This window comes from Nycticebus coucang, chromosome 10 (assembly GCF_027406575.1).
Source record: "Nycticebus coucang isolate mNycCou1 chromosome 10, mNycCou1.pri, whole genome shotgun sequence".
NCBI classification, from domain to species: Eukaryota; Metazoa; Chordata; class Mammalia; order Primates; family Lorisidae; genus Nycticebus; species Nycticebus coucang.
This window is the reverse complement of record NC_069789.1, coordinates 113429801-113449578: the sequence shown is the minus strand read 5'-3', so window position 1 is coordinate 113449578 and position 19778 is coordinate 113429801. Positions and strand designations below refer to the sequence as shown.

The 19778-nt window shown below is 39.9% G+C and overlaps 1 protein-coding gene across 5 annotated transcripts in view; it reads right to left on the bottom strand.

Moving 5' to 3' along the window:
• Nucleotides 1-2479: 2479 nt before the first annotated feature.
• ZNF614 (zinc finger protein 614) overlaps nucleotides 2480-19778 on the bottom strand; it is a 28056-nt gene continuing 10757 nt past the window's right edge. Inside the window, exons 5-9 of one of the 5 annotated variants that reach the window (XM_053604568.1) lie at nucleotides 13666-13767; nucleotides 12301-12506; nucleotides 7745-7871; nucleotides 7390-7485; nucleotides 2480-4506 (exon numbers count right to left, since the gene is read on the bottom strand). In XM_053604568.1, the coding sequence (XP_053460543.1) occupies nucleotides 2987-4506; nucleotides 7390-7485; nucleotides 7745-7871; nucleotides 12301-12399 (1842 nt within the window). In that variant the 5' untranslated portion in view covers nucleotides 12400-12506; nucleotides 13666-13767 and the 3' untranslated portion in view covers nucleotides 2480-2986. Of the gene's footprint in view, nucleotides 4507-7389; nucleotides 7486-7744; nucleotides 7872-12300; nucleotides 12507-12614; nucleotides 12734-12764; nucleotides 12937-13665; nucleotides 13768-17832; nucleotides 17999-19778 lie in introns of those variants that run through there. The other 4 variants (XM_053604569.1, XM_053604570.1, XM_053604571.1 and 1 more) reach the window with 4 other exon arrangements.

The window sequence follows — 19778 nt, the reverse complement described above, 5'->3', positions numbered from 1 at the left end:
AGCCGGGCATTGTCATGGGCGCCTATAGTCCCAGCTACTTGGGAGGCTGAGGCAAGAGAATTGCCTAAGCCCAAGAGCTGGAGGTTGCTGTGAGCTGTGATGCCACAGGGCTCTACCGAGGGCAACAAAATGAGACTCTGTCTCTAAAAAAAAAAAAAAACACAAAAAACAAAAAACAAAACTCACACAACTGAAAGAATAAATGCCTATTACCTTTAGATATTAAATTTTAGGGAATTTGTAATGCAGTGAAATGTGATACTAGCATGAAGGTATATCAGAGGGTAATTTGTTAAATTACTGAATGTCTTTTTATGAACAGGAACAGTATGCAGACTTAAAAAGAATGGAGGAAATTTCAATATAAACGAAGAAAAGTCTGATTTTGTTAAACTTAAAAAAAATCAGAATTGCAGAAAAAGTGTATGCAGTATGAATATAAATTTTTTTTAAATGTAAACACATGCAATTCAAAATCCTCCATGTATAAAAAGCCAAATAAAGGTTCTTGAGAATTACATTTGGTAACAGATACCAGGGGCTGGCAAATTCCTCATTTTTATAATTCTCAGTGAGTTGAACAGTGTGTTGTTTTCTCTGGGTATTTGGCAGCAGACAAAGCAATTTTTGTTTTTTTCTTTAGTTGAACTAAGTTACGGAAATGTCCAGTATAAAGGAAAGTATTGGGGCGGCGCCGGCCCCATATACAGAGGGTGGCAGGTTCAAACCCGGCCCCGGCCAAACTGCAACCAAAAAATAGCCAGGCATTGTGGCGGGCGCCTGTAGTCCCAGCTACTTGGGAGGCTGAGGCAAAAGAATCGCTTAGGCCCAGGAGTTGGAGGTTGCTGTGAGCTGTGTGAGGCCACGGCACTCTACCGAGGGCGATAAAGTGAGACTCTGTCTCTACAAAAAAAAAAAAAAAAAAAAGTATTGGTGGGGGGAAATGAATACTCTCAAAAATCTGTAGGATATCAAACATATCAACAAATGTGTAACGGGATTCCCAGGAAGAAAGTTAAAAAGGAGGAGGAAAAACAAAGATAGTACACATATGGTAAATAATAAAAAAGTATTCAACATCATTAGCCTAATGAGAAATGTAAGTTAAGTTCAGGAGCTGACACTATTACATACCTAATAGAATGGCTAATATAAAGTATAATGTCAATACCAAGTTGTGGTGAGGATGAAGAGCAACTGATACTCTCATGTGTTGCTAGAATGGCTAAAATAGACTAAAGATACCAAGTGCAGGCAAGAATGTAGAACAGATATATCACACACTCTGCTGGTAGGGAAAAGATTTGGTAGTTTCTTAAAAAGCTAAACACAGCTTACCATTCCGTCTGAACAATCATATACTAGAATTGTTATACTACAGAAATAGAAATTTATGCTCACATGAAGCCTCATACACAGATTTCAATAGTATCTTTATAATAGTTAAAACCAGGGGAACAACACAAATCTCTTTCATCATGGGTAAAGGCATGAACAAGCTGGTACTCAAGTCTGTACTACTCACTGATAAGGGACTTTCTGTGAATAACAAAAACACAACTTCAACACTCATAAAATGTTAAGGGTTTTAGTGGTTGTGTGCCTGGAACCAAAGACTAAATATATTTCTTTTCTTTTTTTTTTTTTTGAGACGGAGATTCACTCTGTAGCCCTGGGTAGTGCCGTGGCGTCATAGCTCACAGCAACCCCAACTCCTGGGCTCAAGCGATTCACTTGACTCAGCCTCCCAAGTAGCTAGGACTACAGGTGCGGCCACTTCAGCTATTTTTTTTAGGGACAGGGTCTCGCTCTTGCTCAGGCTGCTCTTGAATTCTTGAGCTCAAGCAATCCATCTGCCTCGGCCTCCCAGTGTGCTAAAATTACAGGCGTGAGCCACCGTGTCTGTGCCCTTAAATGTATTTCTTATTACACTATCATTATACATAACAATAATCAATGATTAGAACAGGCAACTTTTTTTTTTCAGTTTTTGGCCTGGGCCGGGTTTGAACCCACCACTTCCGGTATATGGGGCCAGCGCCCTATTCCTTTGAGCCACAGGTGCCGCCCCAGAACAGACAACTTTTAAAAATGATGGAATCACTGACAAGGCAAATAGAAATGAGGTTGAAGCTATCTGGTCTGAAAATGCACACCAGATACATTATCAGATGTATAATGAACTTAGACTTAAAACAAAAAGCACTCAAACATTCATCATTTTCAGTGGACTTCATTCCTTCATAAGCTTTTTGATATTTTACTAAAAGTGCTCCACATTCAGCATGTACAGAGCAGTTTCACTTTCTATTGGATTTCCTGAAAAATGATGAGGCAGAATGTATCACCAAAATCCTGCCATAAATACTGTCTTCTTAAAGTCACTCTCCAATGTAAACTGACAATGAGTCTTTTTTTTTTTTTTTTTTTTTTTTTGGTTTTTGGCCGGGGCTGGGTTTGAACCCACCACCTCTGGCATATGGGACCAGTGCCCTACTCCTTGAGCCACAGGCACCGCCCTGACAATGAGTCTTATTTCTGGGTAAAGGCTTTGTCACAGTCCCCACATTTCAATCAACAATGAGCTCACCAGACGATTTCTGATGAACCCTGATGATAAAAGTCTCTTTTCCCCAGAAGGCTTTCCTAGTCTGTACATTAGCAGAATTTGTCTCAGTAAACACTTTGCAGACAAAGGAGCTAGAAATTACTGCTCAAGGCATTTGCACATTGAATGCATTACAGTTTATCCAATGTGTTTTTATTAACAGAAAATGTGAGGTAAAAGATCACTAAAGGCACTACTGTATTCATCAGGTGTATCATCTGGGCAGCTTCTTTCATCTCCTGGCACATATCTGACAACAGGTAGTGCCACGATTATATTCCATCTGCTAGAAATAAACTCACGTTTGATAAATTCTGAGTTGCCACAAAAGGCATTTCCAAAGTCAATGCATTAATAGGATTTTTGTTTTGCTTAAGTTCACTTGTAAGTAATAATCTGTGACTCGCTGTTAGAAGAATTTTCAACTTGGCTGATTCTACCCATTTCTCTTATGTGCATTTTCTTGTGTTTAACAAGGTTTGATAAATGGGAAAAGGCTTTCTTACAATCACTGCATCCATATGGTCTCTCTCCTGTATGAGTTCTTTGGTGTACATTGAGTACCGACTTTGTGGTGAAGGCTTTTCCACATGCATTGCACTCATAAGGTTTCTCTCCTGTGTGAATTCTCTGGTGGGTAATGAGACCATATTTGTGGGAATAGGATTTTCCACACTCAGTACATACAAAGGGAGTCTTTCCTGTATGACATCGTTCGTGTTGTATGAGGCATATTTTCTGGCTGAAGGCTTTACCACATTGACTGCATTCATAGGGTTTTTCTCCTGTATGAGTTCGCTGATGTATAATGAGAGTGCGCTTTGTGGTGAAGCCTTTTCCACAATCGTTGCACATATAAGATTTCTCTCCTGTATGAGTCCGCTGATGTATAACAAGAGTGCGTTTCACTGTGAAGCCTTTTCCACATACACCGCATATATAAGACTTCTCTCCAGTATGAGATCGTTGATGGACAATGAGATTGCTCTTCACTGTAAAGCCTTTTCCACATTCACTGCATAGGTAGGGTTTCTCTCCTGTGTGAGTTCGCTGATGAACAACAAGATAGCGCTTCATGGTGAAGTCTTTTCCACATTCACTACATATATAAGGTTTCTCCCCTGTATGAGTTCGCTGATGTACAATGAGATTGCTTTTCACTGTGAAGCCTTTTCCACATTCATTACACACATAAGGTTTCTCTCCACTATGAGTTCGCTGATGAGCAATTAGGTAGCGCTTCATCATAAAGCTCTTTCCACACTGACTGCATATATAGGATTTCTCTTCTGTATGGGTTTGCTCATGTACAAGGAGACTGCTTTTCACAGTAGAGCCTTTTCCGTGTTCTTTAGGTACATAGGTTTTATCTCTTGTATGAATTTTAGGGTGTTTAGTGACCATGAAACTTCTGGATGACTTCTGACATTGACCACTTCTAGGATCCTCTCTTGTATGAATGTTCTCATGGTAAATAGGCTGAGATTTCCTGAAGAGGGTCTGTTCAAATTCAGTGCATGCATGGAGTTTCTCAATTTTTTGAGTCTTCTGATGCTTCAAGACTTGGAATTTAGTATTGGTAGATTTTTCAATTTTAGGGAATTGACTATTAGTACAAGTATGTTCATGTTTAACACGTAGAAGAGTTTTCTCATCTTCACTAAACTCAACAGAGTTATTTATTTCATGTATTCCCTTTTGGTTGACTAAACTTAAACATGATTTCAGAGTTTTTCTACATAAGTCAAATGTATCATGATTTTGCACTAGAGGCCAATGGGTTTTGCTCAGATGAACAGTATTTCTGAATGCATTATGTTCACTGCATTGTTGCGTGCTCTTTATAAATCTTTGGTTTAGAGAATATGCTTGCAGATGACCATCAACTTTACTGATTCCTAAGAAGGAATAAAACAACAAAATCTTTCATGAGAATGGTTTGGAATGAAAATGCTGACAAGATGAATTGGTGAGGGCTAGCTCTTTGTTGTTAACTATATGATCCCAGTATAAAAGAAGACTATAAAGATGTAAGGTGAAATAAATAAGGACCAGATCCAAGAAGAGACAAAAGCTATATTTAATACTAAACATCTTTTTAAAAAGTTCTTGATCCTGCAATCCCATTACTAGGCATCTACCCAGATGAAAAAAAGTCACTTTATCATAAGGACATTTGTCAATCAAATTGTGAGAGAACTCACTGAGGAGTAGAAAAAGACAAAGCCATCCTCTTAAAATATTTATGTTGGCTCAGCAATGGTAGCTCACGCGGCTAAGGCGCCAGCCACATACACCAGAGCTGGTAGTTCAAATCCAGCCTGGGCTTGCCAAACAATAATGATAACTACAACCCAAAAACAAAACAAAACAAAAAAAAATAGTTGGGCATTGTGGCGGGTGTCTGTAGTCCCAGCTACTTGGGAGACTGAGGCGAGAGAATCGCTTAAGCCCAGGAATTGCTGTGAGCTATGACACCACAGCACTCCACCCAGGGCAACAGCTTAAGGCACTGTCTCAAAAAACAAACAAACAAAAACCATTTATGTCCATGTTTAACATGTAGAAATTTACGAAATATTTTTAACAATTAAAAAATGTGGACTGTGAAATAAGCCTGATAAAAAATGTAAATATCTCGGGCAGCACCTATGCCTCAGTGAGTAGGGCACGGGCCCCATATACCGAGGGTGGTAGGTTCCAACCTGGCCCCTGCCAAACTGCAACAAAAAAATAGCTGGGCATTGTGGTGGATGCCTGTAGTCCCAGCTATTCAAGGAGGCTGAGGCAAGAGAATCGCCTAAGCCCAAGAGCTGGAGGTTGCTGTGAGCTGTGACGCCACAACACTCTACCCAGGGCGACAAAGTGAGACTCTGTCTTTAAAAAAAAAAAAAAAAGATGTAAATATCTCAAAAAAATATGCACACAGGGAGACCACAATGCATATTGAGGGCCCTAAAAGTCTGTTGGACACAACAACACAGGCCTTAGATAAAAGAGACAAGAAATGTCTTACAGAACCCTAGCCCTTCCCCCACAGAGAGCCTGTACAAAGTTCTCTGAGGGCTAAATGAGCCTTGCGAAATATGCTCAGAACAGCAGGGACAACTGGCTCCTTGATAAGAGAGACAATCTCTTAGGGTTAGATCAAAAAATGTTTCTTTCTCCCCCACTCCCAAGATGGGTCTGACATTAGCCAATCTGACCCCAAAGACCTAGAGATTTAATTGCCTCCTGTGAAAACTATATATGTGGTCAAAACTTGCTATTTGCTCTTGCATCCTACTTCTAAACTTCATTTTTGTTTCATTAACCACATTCCAATTCTTTAGCTTAGAAATAACATAAAAGTATTTAAAAAAACAACTTAACTGAAATAGTTAAAAAGTAGCTAAGTTAAAGTAGTAAAAGATGATGTATAAGACAATTTTTTACTTTCCTCCATGATTATTCATTTTTGATTTAAATAAAATATATGTAATAAATACTGAGTTAACCCAGAACACGGGGCCTTTGCAGTCTCTCACATAAGTGTTGTTGGTCCCCTGAGTCCACTCTTTTTAAATCCTACTTTGTCTCTATTGTCTTTATTTCTTTCATTTTCTTGGCTTCCCTGAACATAGGAGATACCCACGAGTTGTGTGGGGCTGATTCCCTACAGACATTTGCACTCGATTGTTTATCACAGCTCAATTTACAATAGCCAAAATGTATAAACAACAACAAAAATAAAATAATAATAAAAAAAATGTAAAGGCAATCTAAATGCCCACTAAGCAAGGATGGATTAACAAACTATGGTATATGCATACCATGGACTACCTATTCAGACATTAAAAAAGATAGACACTTTATATATTTTGTATTAACATGGATAGAGTTGAAACACATTCTTCTTAGTAAAGTATCACAAGAATGAGGAAGCAAGAATCCAATGTACTCGATACTAACATGAAGCCAGTAGACAATCTAATAAACGCCCACATAAGAGAAAAACTCAAATCAATCCAAGGTGGGGGGCGGGGAACAAAGGAGTAGGGAGAGAGGAGGAGGATGGGTGTGCTCCCACTTAATGGGCACAATGTTAGGGTGTATGGCACATCTCTTGGGTGCGGGACACAATTATAAGAGGGACTTTACATAACCAATGCAAACATTTGTAACCTAATTCTTTGTACCCTCAAATTAACCTGAAACAATAAAAAGGCTCCCCTAGGGAGTTTTGATGGGCTGCCAAGGTTAAGAATCATAAATTTAGATCATTGGTTCTCAAATTGGGCATCAGAATCCTCTGGAGGGCTTGTTAAAATACAGGTTACAGGGCCCCACCCCAGAGTTTTGATTTAGCAGGTCTGGGGAGGAGCTGGAAATTTGCATTTCTGACAAGTTCCCAGGTGGGACTGATGCTGCTTGTTTCAGAAATGCTTCTTTAGATCAGGGGTCAGTCTGGAGGCAAACTCTGGCATTGCAGCCCAAGACTGTCCACCTCTTGTGTTTGAATGGTCTACCAGTTGAGAATGGTTTTTAACATTTTTAAGTGATTGAGGGAAAAACATCAAAAGAATTATGTTTCTCCTCAGGCTTGTGTTGCTGAAAAAAAATAAAAGTAAGAGAATTATGTTCGATGACATTAAAAAAATCTTTTTAAAGTTCTCATATGGCAAAAGAAATATGTGGAGGAGCTAGATAGGTATCTTTACATGCTTTAGAGCTGTGACACCTTCTACATATTAGAACAGGACTTCCACAGTCAGTGCTCTTGCTGGTTCTCACTAACTCACCTAGAGAGTTTGTTTTTTGGATTTTATCTTCAATTATCCATGGTTCTTCTCCTTGTGCCAACTTGGAGAATGCATCTGGTTTGCTAGCTTGATACCCTGTTCATGGGAAAAGATGGATGATACAGACACACTGAATTGGGGTATAGTATATCAAGAGTGAAAAATAATACATTCGATGAACAAAACAATCTTTTATATGCAAAGTGAAAATTCTCCTTCAGAATAGAAGAGATTAGACTGCTTTATTTGGGGCCACAAATGGAACTGAAAATCTAACACTTCACAACACTACAGTGACTATAAAGCTTTCATTAGGTGAGAAAAGGACAGTGTGACAAGGGGGAACTTTCCTTACCCAATGACACCAAATGGTTATAGTTCTCCAACATTACATCCCGATACAGGTCCTTCTGAGTAGGGCCCAGAAGCTGCCACTCCTCCCAGGTGAATTCCACAGCCACATCCTCCAGTGTCAGAGATTCCTATAATAACAAAATCTTATTTAATATGATATAAATTCCCATTATTAATATAAAAGAATTATGAGTGAAATTTTTGTGATTTTTCACCATGTAGCCTGTCCCTATATTCCTTTTTCAACAGGGGCAAAATCTTATCTTTATATCTATACATTTTTAGCATGTGTATCTAAATGCTAAACATATATAAATGACATCCAAAAACATAAAACATTCCTACATTACCATGATCTCATGGCCAACAGAGAATCAATGATGAACACACTCAATATCCCAAATTCATAAAATTGAGCTTTTAAATAAATGTAAAAGAATATAACACATAGCATAGTCTAAAGAACAAAAGATTATTTAAACTAATGAGAAAGATGTGGGTTAAAAAAATTCTAATATAAAAAACATATACAGTAGAATCTCCATAGTTAACCACCTTTCTACAATGACCTCAAGTTGACCTAACTTTCATAGACTGGACATCCTCCACATGTATGTGTCAGTACATCAGGCCTAGTTTTGTTCACCATCTCCATGTGTTGACCAGTTTGTTATAGTCCCTTGGGTGGTCAACTTACAGTTCTACTGCATACATATATATATACACATATATATTAATGAACAGTTAACAGCATAGTAGATTTACTACAGAGATTAGTGATGAACTGGAATACATATATAATTGCAAAAATTGCAGAAAATACAGTATAGAGAAAAAAAGAGAAGAAATCATAAAAAAGAGGTTAATAAATATAAAATAGAGTCAAAAAATCTTACTTGTAGTTTCTGAAAGAAAAATAGATAAAAAAAGAATCCTTTAAAAAAGAGAGATAAGGCTCGGCACCTGTAGCACAGTGGTTACGGTGCCAGCCACATACACCGAGGGTGGCAGGTTTGAACCTGGCCCGGACCAGCTAACCAACAATGACTACTGGAACAAAAAATAACCAGGTGTTATTGTGGGCACCTGTAGTCCCAGCTACTTGGGAGGCTGAGGCAAGAGAATCTCTTAAGCCCAAGGGTTTGAGGTTGCTGTGAGCTGTGACACCAGAGCACTCTACCAAGGGTGATACAGCTAGACTCTGTCTCAAAAAAAAAAAAAAAAAAAAAAAAGGGAGAGAGAGAGAGAAAGTGAGAGAAAGAGAGATAAAATAGAGTAATGGAGAAGCAATGGCTAAAAAGTTTCAAGACTGATTAAACACCTCAAATTTCAGGTATAGAAATCCCAACAAATTATAAGCAGAAAGTCACAATTGGTATGACATACTCCAAATGCAAAGAGATAACCAGAGAAAAAAGAAAGATATTACCTACAAAGAAGTGACAAAATTTAATGATAGCTGACTTTCCAATAATAGAATCCACAAAAGTATGGAATATGATCTCCAAAAGTTTGATTCTCATGTCAAAAAAAGCCAGACATTAAGGCCTTTGGGGATTGAAAGATAGCCTGACAACATCAACATTATAGGCCAGCTGCTTGTCAACTAAACTGCCATTAACTTTTCAGGGAACTGCAGGGTGTGAAGTAGAAGAAAATATTGGTGAGATAATCTGTTCCTGTATTATTATGAGGGATGCTGCATAGAAAAGAAGTGGGCTCATGAGAGGGTGCAAGTGCTCAAGCCTAGTCAGCTTATCTCATTCTACAATATTTCATGTGAGATATCTACTCAATAGGTGAACCAGTAAATTTAAATTCCTACCAATGTGTGACACACCTCTTGGGGACAAGACACAATTGTAAGAGGGACTTTACTTAACAAATGCAATCAGTATAACCTGGTTTCTTGTACCCTCAATGAATCCCCAACAAAAAAAAAAAGTAAAAATATACCAGGAAAAAATAAATGTAAACAAACTATGGATTATAACATTTATATTAGAGATAATAAAATTCAAGGCTAAAAGCTCTTTAAAAAAAGTTAAATTCCTACCTCACTCACAATCCAGAAGAATTTATTACTGGAAGGAAATCCAGTAGCAGGCTTACTCCCTAATAATTTTAGGCTCTAGCTCCAATGTCTTCTGAGACCAACTACCTAGAGTTAGGCTGAATTTCACAGTTCAAATGCCTAGTGGTACATAAAACTGCCCTCACTTCAGACACCAGCTGCAAGCTTAAGGCTCCCCAGGCCCACTGTCAACTCCAACCAGCTGGCTACAAATATAGTATTACCACTACCTATCCCCCCAAGTTTGATAACTTGTTAGAACTCGGAAATATGATATATTTACAATTAGCACTTGACTGGGGTGGGGAACCTGTGGCCTTAAGTCCTTAAGTGTGGCTTTTTGACTAAATCCAAATTTTACAGAATAAAACCTTTTACTTTTACTAATACATTTTTGTCCATCTTTTATATTTTTATTTTTTTAATGGACATATTTAAAATACCAAAGAATAAATAAGTTTCAACAAAAATAATCCTCCCAGATTGACCAGCACAATTAGAACTTTAGTAAACCATAAGAGCTAATCTGACGGCTACTACACTCATGATTTAGTTCTAGCTTTCCCCATCTGACTGGCGCCACTATCACAAGAGGCTGATTGAGAAGAGTTTATGGGAGTTGAGTATGTCAGTCTATTATCACCTTTTGACAACAGTGCACTGTGTTTCTTCCTGAAGTGAAATTTGTAAATAGATGCACAGCTTAACAGTATTTTTTAATCCTGTCTGCTTAAAAGCCCATCGTGTCAAAAAGACCAACAGAACTATGAAGGAAAAGAACAGATGTTGGTCAGCACCTGTAGCTCAGTGGGTAGGGTGCTGGCCACATACATTGAGACAGGTGGGTTCAATCCCGGCCTGGGCCAGCTAAACAACGACAACTGCAACAAAAACAGGCATTGTGGCGGGTGCCTGTAGTCCCAGCTACTTGTGAGGCTGAGGCAAAAAGAATCTCTTACGCCCAAGAGTTAGAGGTTACTGTGAGCTGGGATGCCACTGCACTCTACAAAGGGCATCATAGTGAGATTCTGTCTCAAAAAAAAACAAAACAAGTTTTGGCTGGGCACCGGTAGCTCAGTGGTTAGGGCACTAGCTACATGCTCCGGGGCTGGTAGGTTCAAACCCAGCCCAGGCCTCCTAAACAGAAAAAAAAAAAAAAAAAAAAAAAAAAAAAAAAAAGAAGCCAGGCACTGTGGCAAGCACCTGCACCTGTAGTCCCAGCTACTAGGGAGGCTGAGGCAAGAGAATAGCTTGAGCCCAAGAGTTTGAGGTTGCTGTGAGCTGTGATGATACAGCGCTTTACCAAGGGAGACAAAGTGTCTCAATTAAATAAAAAAAAAAAAAGAAAAAAAGAAAAAAAAAGATTTTTTAATGAAGATTGGGAATTGCAATATTATCTTGTTTCTGCTAAAGATACGGTGATTTGTTTGCTTTGTGACACTTCAGTATCTATATTAAAGAAATTCAAGGCTCATCAGCATTATAACATTCATAAGGACAACAAATATTCTAAAGTAGAGAGAGGCACAAATGGTGTATTACAGAAAGTAGAAAATGAAAAGCCAAAGCAAAAACAATTCTTTCAAGCAGTAATAAGACCTGGAAATAATGCCACTGAAGCAACTTATAAAGGAGCTCATATTCTCAGGGGAAAAAGGGAAGCCATTCAATGATGTAGAGATTATGAAAGAAAGAAATTGTAGGATATTTAGACCCTGATAACATTTCAAAGTACAAACAACTGTCTCTTTCAAGCAGAACCATAACTGAATTAGCCTTCAACTTAACAGAACGACTTCATGCAATGCTTCAAAAGGAAAGTACATATTATTCAATCACTTTGGATGAATCAAATGCTACTACTGAGTTGGCACAGGTTTTATACTTCATTCAGGTCACAAGAGAAGATTTTCTTTGCTACAAAAAGTTACTTGCTTTGCAAATTCTTGCAAACGGCATGGGGCATAGATATCTTCAGTAACTTTCAAGATAAATGTGGTGAAATTGGGCTGAATCTAGTCAATTTAGTGTATGATTCGTAGATGAGTCAGAGTCTTGAACTTCATCAAGAAAACTTACTGAATCTACCAAAGTCAGAACGAACCTCAACCCCTGCTTTCAAAAGCAGAATCTTCTCAGAATAGTTATCTCAATTTTACTTCTTTTCCTTGAACTGATTTTTTTAGACCTCTACAAATCCATTAAAAAACAAGGAAAATGGGTGGTGCCTGTAGCTCAAGCTGCTAAGGTACCAGCCACCCAGGCTTGCCAAACAATGACAATTACAACCAAAAAAACAGCCAGGCGTTGTGGTGGGCGCCTGTAGTCCCAGCTACTCAGGAGCCTGAGGCAAGAGAATCACTTAAGCCCAGGAGTTGGAGGTTGCTGTGAATTGTGACATCATAGCACTTTACCCAGGGTGATAGCTTGAGGCTGTCTCAAAACAAACCAAAACCCAGGAAAACATAACAAAACCAAACCACCTGGGCCTCGATCATTTTCTTCTGTGAGCAATATGGACTATACTTTTTTTGTCTCTTCTGTATTTGCCATGAAGTTCTTATAGTCAGAAGTCTTAGCATTCAGCTATAGTTATCCCCAGAAATGATGATATTCAAAGCCAGCAAATTTCTCCTTCCTTCATTTCTTCACTTGATTTCTCTTACTTCTGGGGGCCAGGACCTGTGGGCTAAAGAGCAGAATGACATTAATTGTACATTCTACATTTTGTCACCACCTTTAGCAACAGTGAACTGTGTTTTTAGTCCAGACAGTGCTATTGCTGCTGTGCACTGACCTTAAATAAAGGACCCTAATATTTCCTTTTTGTTTGTTTTTTCCTGTTTTTTTTGTAGAGACAGTCTCACTTTATCACCCTCGGTAGAGGGCAGTGGCGTCACACAGCTCACAGCAACCTCCAACTCCTGGGCTTACGTGATTCCCTTACCTCAGCCTCCCAAGTGGCTGGGACTACAGGCATCTGCCACAATGCCTGGCTATTAGTCAAAAATTTTTGCACCAGAACTTTTCTTTCTTTTTTTTTTTTTTTTTGAGACAGAATCTCACTCTGTCGCCCTGTGTAGAGTGCTCAGAGCAACCTCAAACTCCTGGGCTCAAATGATCCTCCTGCCCCAGCTTCCCCATTAGCTGGGACTACAGGCACCCACCATGAGATCTGGCTAGTTTTTCTACTTTCAGTAGAGACAGAGTCTCGTTCTTGCTCAGTCTGGTCTAGAACTCCTGAGCTCAAGTGATCTACCCACCTCTGCCTCCCAGAGTGCCAGGAATATGGGTGTGAGCCTCTGCAGGCCTATCCAGGACCCTAATATTTCTAAAAGTTACTTTACTTAGTGTCTCAGAAGCTTTCACACCCTGGACAATAAAACAAGGTTCTAAATGTGTGCCTTTTGTTTGTGAAGTGAAAGTAACATGACTATTAAAGAGGAAGTGGGAAAGTAGAACCAGAATAGGATAGTCCCTGAGAGACAGGTAAATTCTCAGGCAGATCAAATTAAGAGAACATGTGGAAGGTTGTAAGGATCTGGACATTATATATTTAAAAAGCATGTGTGAGGCAGGCATTGTGGCAAGTGCCTGTAGTCCCAGCTACTTGGGGGGCTGAGGCAGGAGGATCGCTTGAGCCTAAGAATTTGAGGTTGCTATGAGCTATGATGCCATGGCACTCTAGCTATGGCAACAGAGTGAGACTCTGTCTCAAAAGTAAATGTGAGACTCCGTCTCAAAAATAAATGAACAAATGTATACATACTTCAGTTTCAACACCAAAGTACTAAGCAAATCACAAGAATTATCTTACTTCACACAGTGCACTAAAGGATTAACTTTACCCAAGAGAGGTTTGGCCTTTGTCCTCAGTTCCTGTGCCAGGGGTCCTCAAACATTTTAAACAGGGGCCAGTTCACTGTCCCTCAGACTGTTGGAGGGCCGGACTATATTTAAAAAAAAAAAAAAACTATGAACAAATTCGTATGCACACTGCACATATCTTATTTTGAAGTAAAAAAACAAAACGGGAACACATACAATCACACCGCCTCATGTGGCCTGCAGGCCATAGTTTGAGGACCCCTGCATGAACCCTTGTAATTACTTGCTTGATAAGAGTGTCTTTGCTTACCTGAGTGGTTAGGGCCATGCAAGATAGTTTATGCTAATAATGTAATTTATGGTGGGGTGCGTTAGACCATATGATAATTAGTCCAACCTCTGGAGGGGCAGAGACTGAGGTTAGCCACACAGGTAGTCAATTTTGTATATGTTAAATGATACTCAATAAAAACTCTGACCACAACAACCATTATTGTTCCTCACTTAAGCTTTCACCAAGTGGTTGGCAATAATAAAAAGGTGCATGTATGAGGCCAAATGACAAATTTTAAATCTAAAAACCTAAAAACAGAACTATAAAACAGATGAAGCAAAAATGAGAGAATTAGAGAGAAACCAACAATCTAACAATAATAGTTGAAGACGTCAGTCAATAGCCCACTCTCTTTTTTTTTTTTTTTTTTTGAGACAGAGTCTCACTATGTCACCTTTGGTAGAGTGCTGTGGTGTCAGGGCTCACAGCAACCTCAAACTCTTTGGGCTCAAGTAATTCTCTTGTCTCAGCCTCCTAAGTAGTTGGGACTACAGGCGCCTGCCACAATGCCTGGCTATTTTTTGGTTGCAGTTGACAATAATGTTTAGCTGGCCCCGGCTGGGTTCAAACCTGCCATCCTCAGTGCATGTGGTTGGCGCAGTAACCACTGTGCTATGGGCACCGCCCAATACCCCATTCTCAATAATAGAGAAAACAAACAAAAAATCAGCGAGGATACAAAAAACTTGAATAACATGATCAATCAACTTAACTCAGGTTTAACACTCCACTCAGCAGCAAAAATATACAGTCTTCTCAAGGGAATGTGGAACATTCTCTAGGAAAGACTATATGCGAGGATGTAACACAAGTGTCAATAAATTCAAAATATATCTTCCCATCACAATAACTGAATTACAAATTCAACTTCAGATTGAAATTTAGGAAATACCCAATCATTTATAAACAGAATATTTATGAATAACCACATTTAAAAATAAAATCATATGGGAAACTGGACACACCTTGAACTGACTGGAAACAAAAACAACATAAACACTGGCTGGATATCAAAGTAGTATTTAAAGGAAACTTACAGCTTTATGTCAGAAAAAAAGGCCTCTCTCAGAAAAGAAAAACAAAATTTCAAATTAATACTCTTACTTAAAAACTAGAAAAAGGATTGACTTGAACACAACTTGAAAGCAAGTTGACCAGAGAGAGTAACAAAGATAAAGTAGAAACCAAAAAAGTAAAAAGCAAAAAAAAATTTTTTAAAGTCAGTGATGGGAGAACTGGATATCCACATGTAAAAGACTGAAACTGGACCCACACCTTTCTCCACTCATAAAAATTGATTCAAGGTGGATAAAGGACTTAAATGTAAGGCATGAAACAATAAAAAATCCTCAAAGAAAGCATAGGAAATACACTGGAAGATATTGGCCTGGGGAAAGACTTCATGAAGAAGACTGCTATGGCAATTGCAACAACAACAAAAATAAACAAATGGGGCGGCGCCTGTGGCTCAGTCGGTAAGGCGCCGGCCCCATATACCGAGGGTGGCGGGTTCAAACCCAGCCCCGGCCAAAACTGCAACCAAAAAATAGCCAGGCGTTGTGGTGGGCGCCTGTAGTCCCAGCTACTCGGGAGGCTGAGGCAAGAGAATCGCTTAAGCCCAGGAGTTGGAGATTGCTGTGAGCTGTGTGAGGCCACGGCACTCTACCGAGGGCCATAAAGTGAGACTCTGTCTCTACAAAAAAAATAAAAATAAAAAAAAATAAACAAATGGGACTTCATTAAACTGAAAAGCTTCTGTACAGCTAAGGAGACAACAACCAAAGCAAATAGACAACCTACAGAATGGGAAAGGATATTTGCATATTTTGAATCAGACAAAAGCTTGATAACTAGGATCTATAGAGAACTCAAATTCATCCACATGAAAAAAGCCAATAATCCCATAATCAATAGGCAAGGGAGATGAATAGAAACTTCTGTAAAGAAGACAAATGAATGGCTAACAAACATATGAAAACATACTCATCATCCCTAATTATTAGAGAACTGCAAATCAAAACCACCCTGAGATACCATCTAACCCCAGCGAGAATGGCCCACATCACAAAATCTCAAAACTGCAGATGCTGGCGTGGATGTGGAGAGAAGGGAACACTTTTACACTGCTGGTGGAACTGCAAAGTAGTACAACCCTTTTGGAAGGAAGTATGGAGAAATCTCAAAGAATTCAAGCTAGACCTCCCATTTGATCCTGCAATCCCATTACTGGGCATCTACCCAGAAGCTCAAAAATCCTTGTATCATAAGGACACTTGCACTAGACTGTTTATTGCAGCTCAATTTACAATCGCCAAAATGTGGAAACAGCCTAAATGCCCACCAACCCAGGAATGGATTAACAAGCTGTGGTATATGTACACCATGGAATACTATTCAGCTATTTAAAAAAATGGAGACTTTACATTCTTTGTATTAACCTGGATGGAAGTGGAAGACATTATTCTTAGTAAAGCATCACAAGAATGGAGAAGCATGAATCCTATGTACTCAATTTTGATATGAGGACAATTAATTACAATTAAGGATACGGTGGGTGTGGGGGTGGGGGAAGGGGAGACGAGAGAGAGAAAGAAGGAGGGGTGGGGAAAGGAAGAGCAGAGAGAATGAAGAAGGGAGGGGGTTGGGGCATTGGTATGTACCACACCTTTTGGGGGCAAGACACGATTGCAAGAGGGACTTTGCCTAACAAATGCAATCAGTGAAACCTGGTTTATTGTACCCTCAATGAATCCCCAACAACAACAAAAAATCAGTGGAATAAAAGGTGATTATTTGAAAAGATCAATAATATTGATAACCATTAATGAGGATAATCAAGCAAAAAAGAAGACAAATTACCCAATAGGAATGAAAGATGTGACATCATCACTGCTGACTCTACAATAACTTATGAGGAAATGTCATCAATAATTTTAATGTCATAGATATCTCCCCATTTTTCACGTCTCTCTCTGTGTGTATATGTATGAATTTGATGTGACAGTAAGAGTGATGTCAGGGGCGGCGCCTGTGGCTCAGTGTGTAGGGCGCGGGCCCCATATCGAGGGTGGCGGGTTCAAACCCAGCCCCGGCCAAACTGCAACCAAAAAATAGCCGGGCGTTGTGGCGGGCGCCTGTAGTCCCAGCTGCTCAGGAGGCTTAGGCAAGAGAATCGCGTAAACCCAAGAGTTAGAGGTTGCTGTGAGCCGTGTGACGTCATGGCACTCTACCCGAGGGCGGTAAAGTGAGACTCTGTCTCCACAAAAAAAAAAAAAAGAGTGATGTCGGGAGACAAAAAACTTTGGTAAGGATTTTGGCAAGGAACATGAGCATGGACATGAATTTGACAGAGTACATTAGATATGAATGAACCCTTCCCGTCTGTCCTGTTCTGAACCTGAACTCTCCAGAGGCCCTGGGCCTCTTCAAACACTGACAACCCCCCACCGAGCGACTTTATTGACTGCACCACATACTAAAAGGCTTATACATCACAAACACGTGCACGAAAACAACGTGGACTCTCCTTAACCCAGGCTTCTCTAACACCGAACCCCATATTAAATCGCGAACCCAATCGCGAACAAGCCCCCAACTTCACGGATATAAACTTTTCACCCCAGTTCTCAACCACGGAGTCCCATAAACCGAGCGATTCACACAGACCTCGAACCACAGAGTCGGGTTTTTTCAATGATTTCTCCAGACTCCACTGACAACCACAGGCCCATCACTAACGTCCAGCTTCCTCAGTGACTGCGTTCAAATAAAACCCCAACTGCGACCCTTCCCACGTATGACCAAGTTTCACTCCCCCCACAGGCCATGAATCCACGCCCAGAATCCAACTCACCTGATTCCGACCCTATCCAGACACCACTGGCAGCAGAAGTACACCGAATGCACGCCCTAAACCACTTCCTATTCGGACGTCCTCCTTTGCTGACCATAGAGACACTCAGGGGCGGTGACTGAGGCGGACAAGGGCCCACAGAGCTTGGCGGGATTTCTCACCGTGGGCGTCGCTCTATGAGGTCACATGGCCACGCCCATCTCCGTTTCTGAAGGGAGGGGCCATAATGCCTGTAGGAACAAATCGTAAGCATTCCTGGCCGCCTCAATGCCTTTCCTCCCTAGTGGAAGGGACACTAAACAGCGCTATACTAATTCCCATAAGTTTCGCCGGTGTCCATCCTAGGCCAGCACAGTACGGCAGCGTTCTCTTCAGCCGGCTGGGGTGAGGGGAAGAAAGTTGGCGGCGCCCCTTGTGCCTATCATCGCTGAGGATGTAGCTTTAGCGAGAGCAGCATGGGCGCCGCCACCTTGGTGGAAGACAGATGGCCGTACGGCAGAAAAGACGCACAGACCTGGCAAGGCTTTGGATGATTAGCAAACAAGGTGTTCCGAAGCCGAGACGTAGCTGAGTAGGAACCTATTGGAGTTGACAAAAGTAGTGGTCATTGGAAATTTGAGGTTTCGGGACCGGACGAGACGGAGGTGTGTGGAGTGGATGAAGCTTTCGGAGGTTAGAATATCAGACTGCAACTGGAAGGGCTAAGACAGGAATAGGAGATGCCCCATTAAATGCTGACGCTTACGTGTGACTTGCTACAGAGTTGTCTCTAGAAGGGGAAGGGAAAAAAATGACCACTGTGGGGCATTTGAGAACATGAAATTATGAGAATGCAATTTCATACTTTAAATAGTTCCCAAATTAAAATGTCATATGTTAAAATGTAGTAAAAATTAGCTTCGCCCGATACAGTTCTCAATGGATGCAGAGATGTTGAACATCATTTTCCCTTAGGAAAATCTAAGTCACCACAGCTTAACAGGAAAGCTAAAATATACTGACAGTGCTACATGCTAAAAAGGACATGAAACATATGGAGTGTGCAGACATTGATGGCAGAAATGCAAATTACTACAGCCAATCTGGGAAATAGTTTGGCAGTTCTTAGAAAGTTAAACACAAACGTACCATATGAACCAGTAATCACGTTCCTAGGTATCTTTCCCAGAAAAATGGAAACTTATGACACATAATTTGGTACACAAATGTTTATAGCATCCTTATTTAAACAACACTGGGAACAACACAAATGGCCATCAACAGTGAATGCATGAACTATGGTACATCCACCAAAAGAATACTAACTCAGCAATGAAAAATAAAACTGTATGTGTGTACACATAATAATCTGCAGGAGTATTAAGAACAATTTGCTGAGTGAATAAAAGCCTGTCTCAAAGGTAACATACCTTTTGCTTCAAATTTTTTTTATTATTTTATTTTTATTTTATATTTTTTGCAGTTTTTGGCAGGGGCTGGGCTTGAACCCACCACCTCCGGCAGCTGGGGCCGGCACCCTACTCCTTTGAGCCACAGGCACCGCCCTTTTTGAATAGTGTTGGGTTCAATGATTTCCATGGGTCAGATTGGGGAAAGGGTGTGACTATAAAGGAGCAGTAAGGGATTGTTTTTTTTCTGTTGTCACAATTCTGCATATAAATTTTACATGTATAGGTTTATACCCCCAAAATAAATAAAACTCCACCCCAAAATAAATAAAATACACCAATAAGTACATGCACAAACTAGTGAAGTCCCAATAAGGGGCGTAGTTTTATTAACAGTATTGTACTAATGTCATTTCATTGGTTTTGATTTTCTATTTTGGTTATGTAAGGTAACACTAAAGAAGTGGAGTAAAGGATACTCAAGAACTTTTTGTATGCCTTATAAATTGTTTTCTGTGTTTCCTTCAGACTTACGAATCTAAATATTTCAAAACAAAT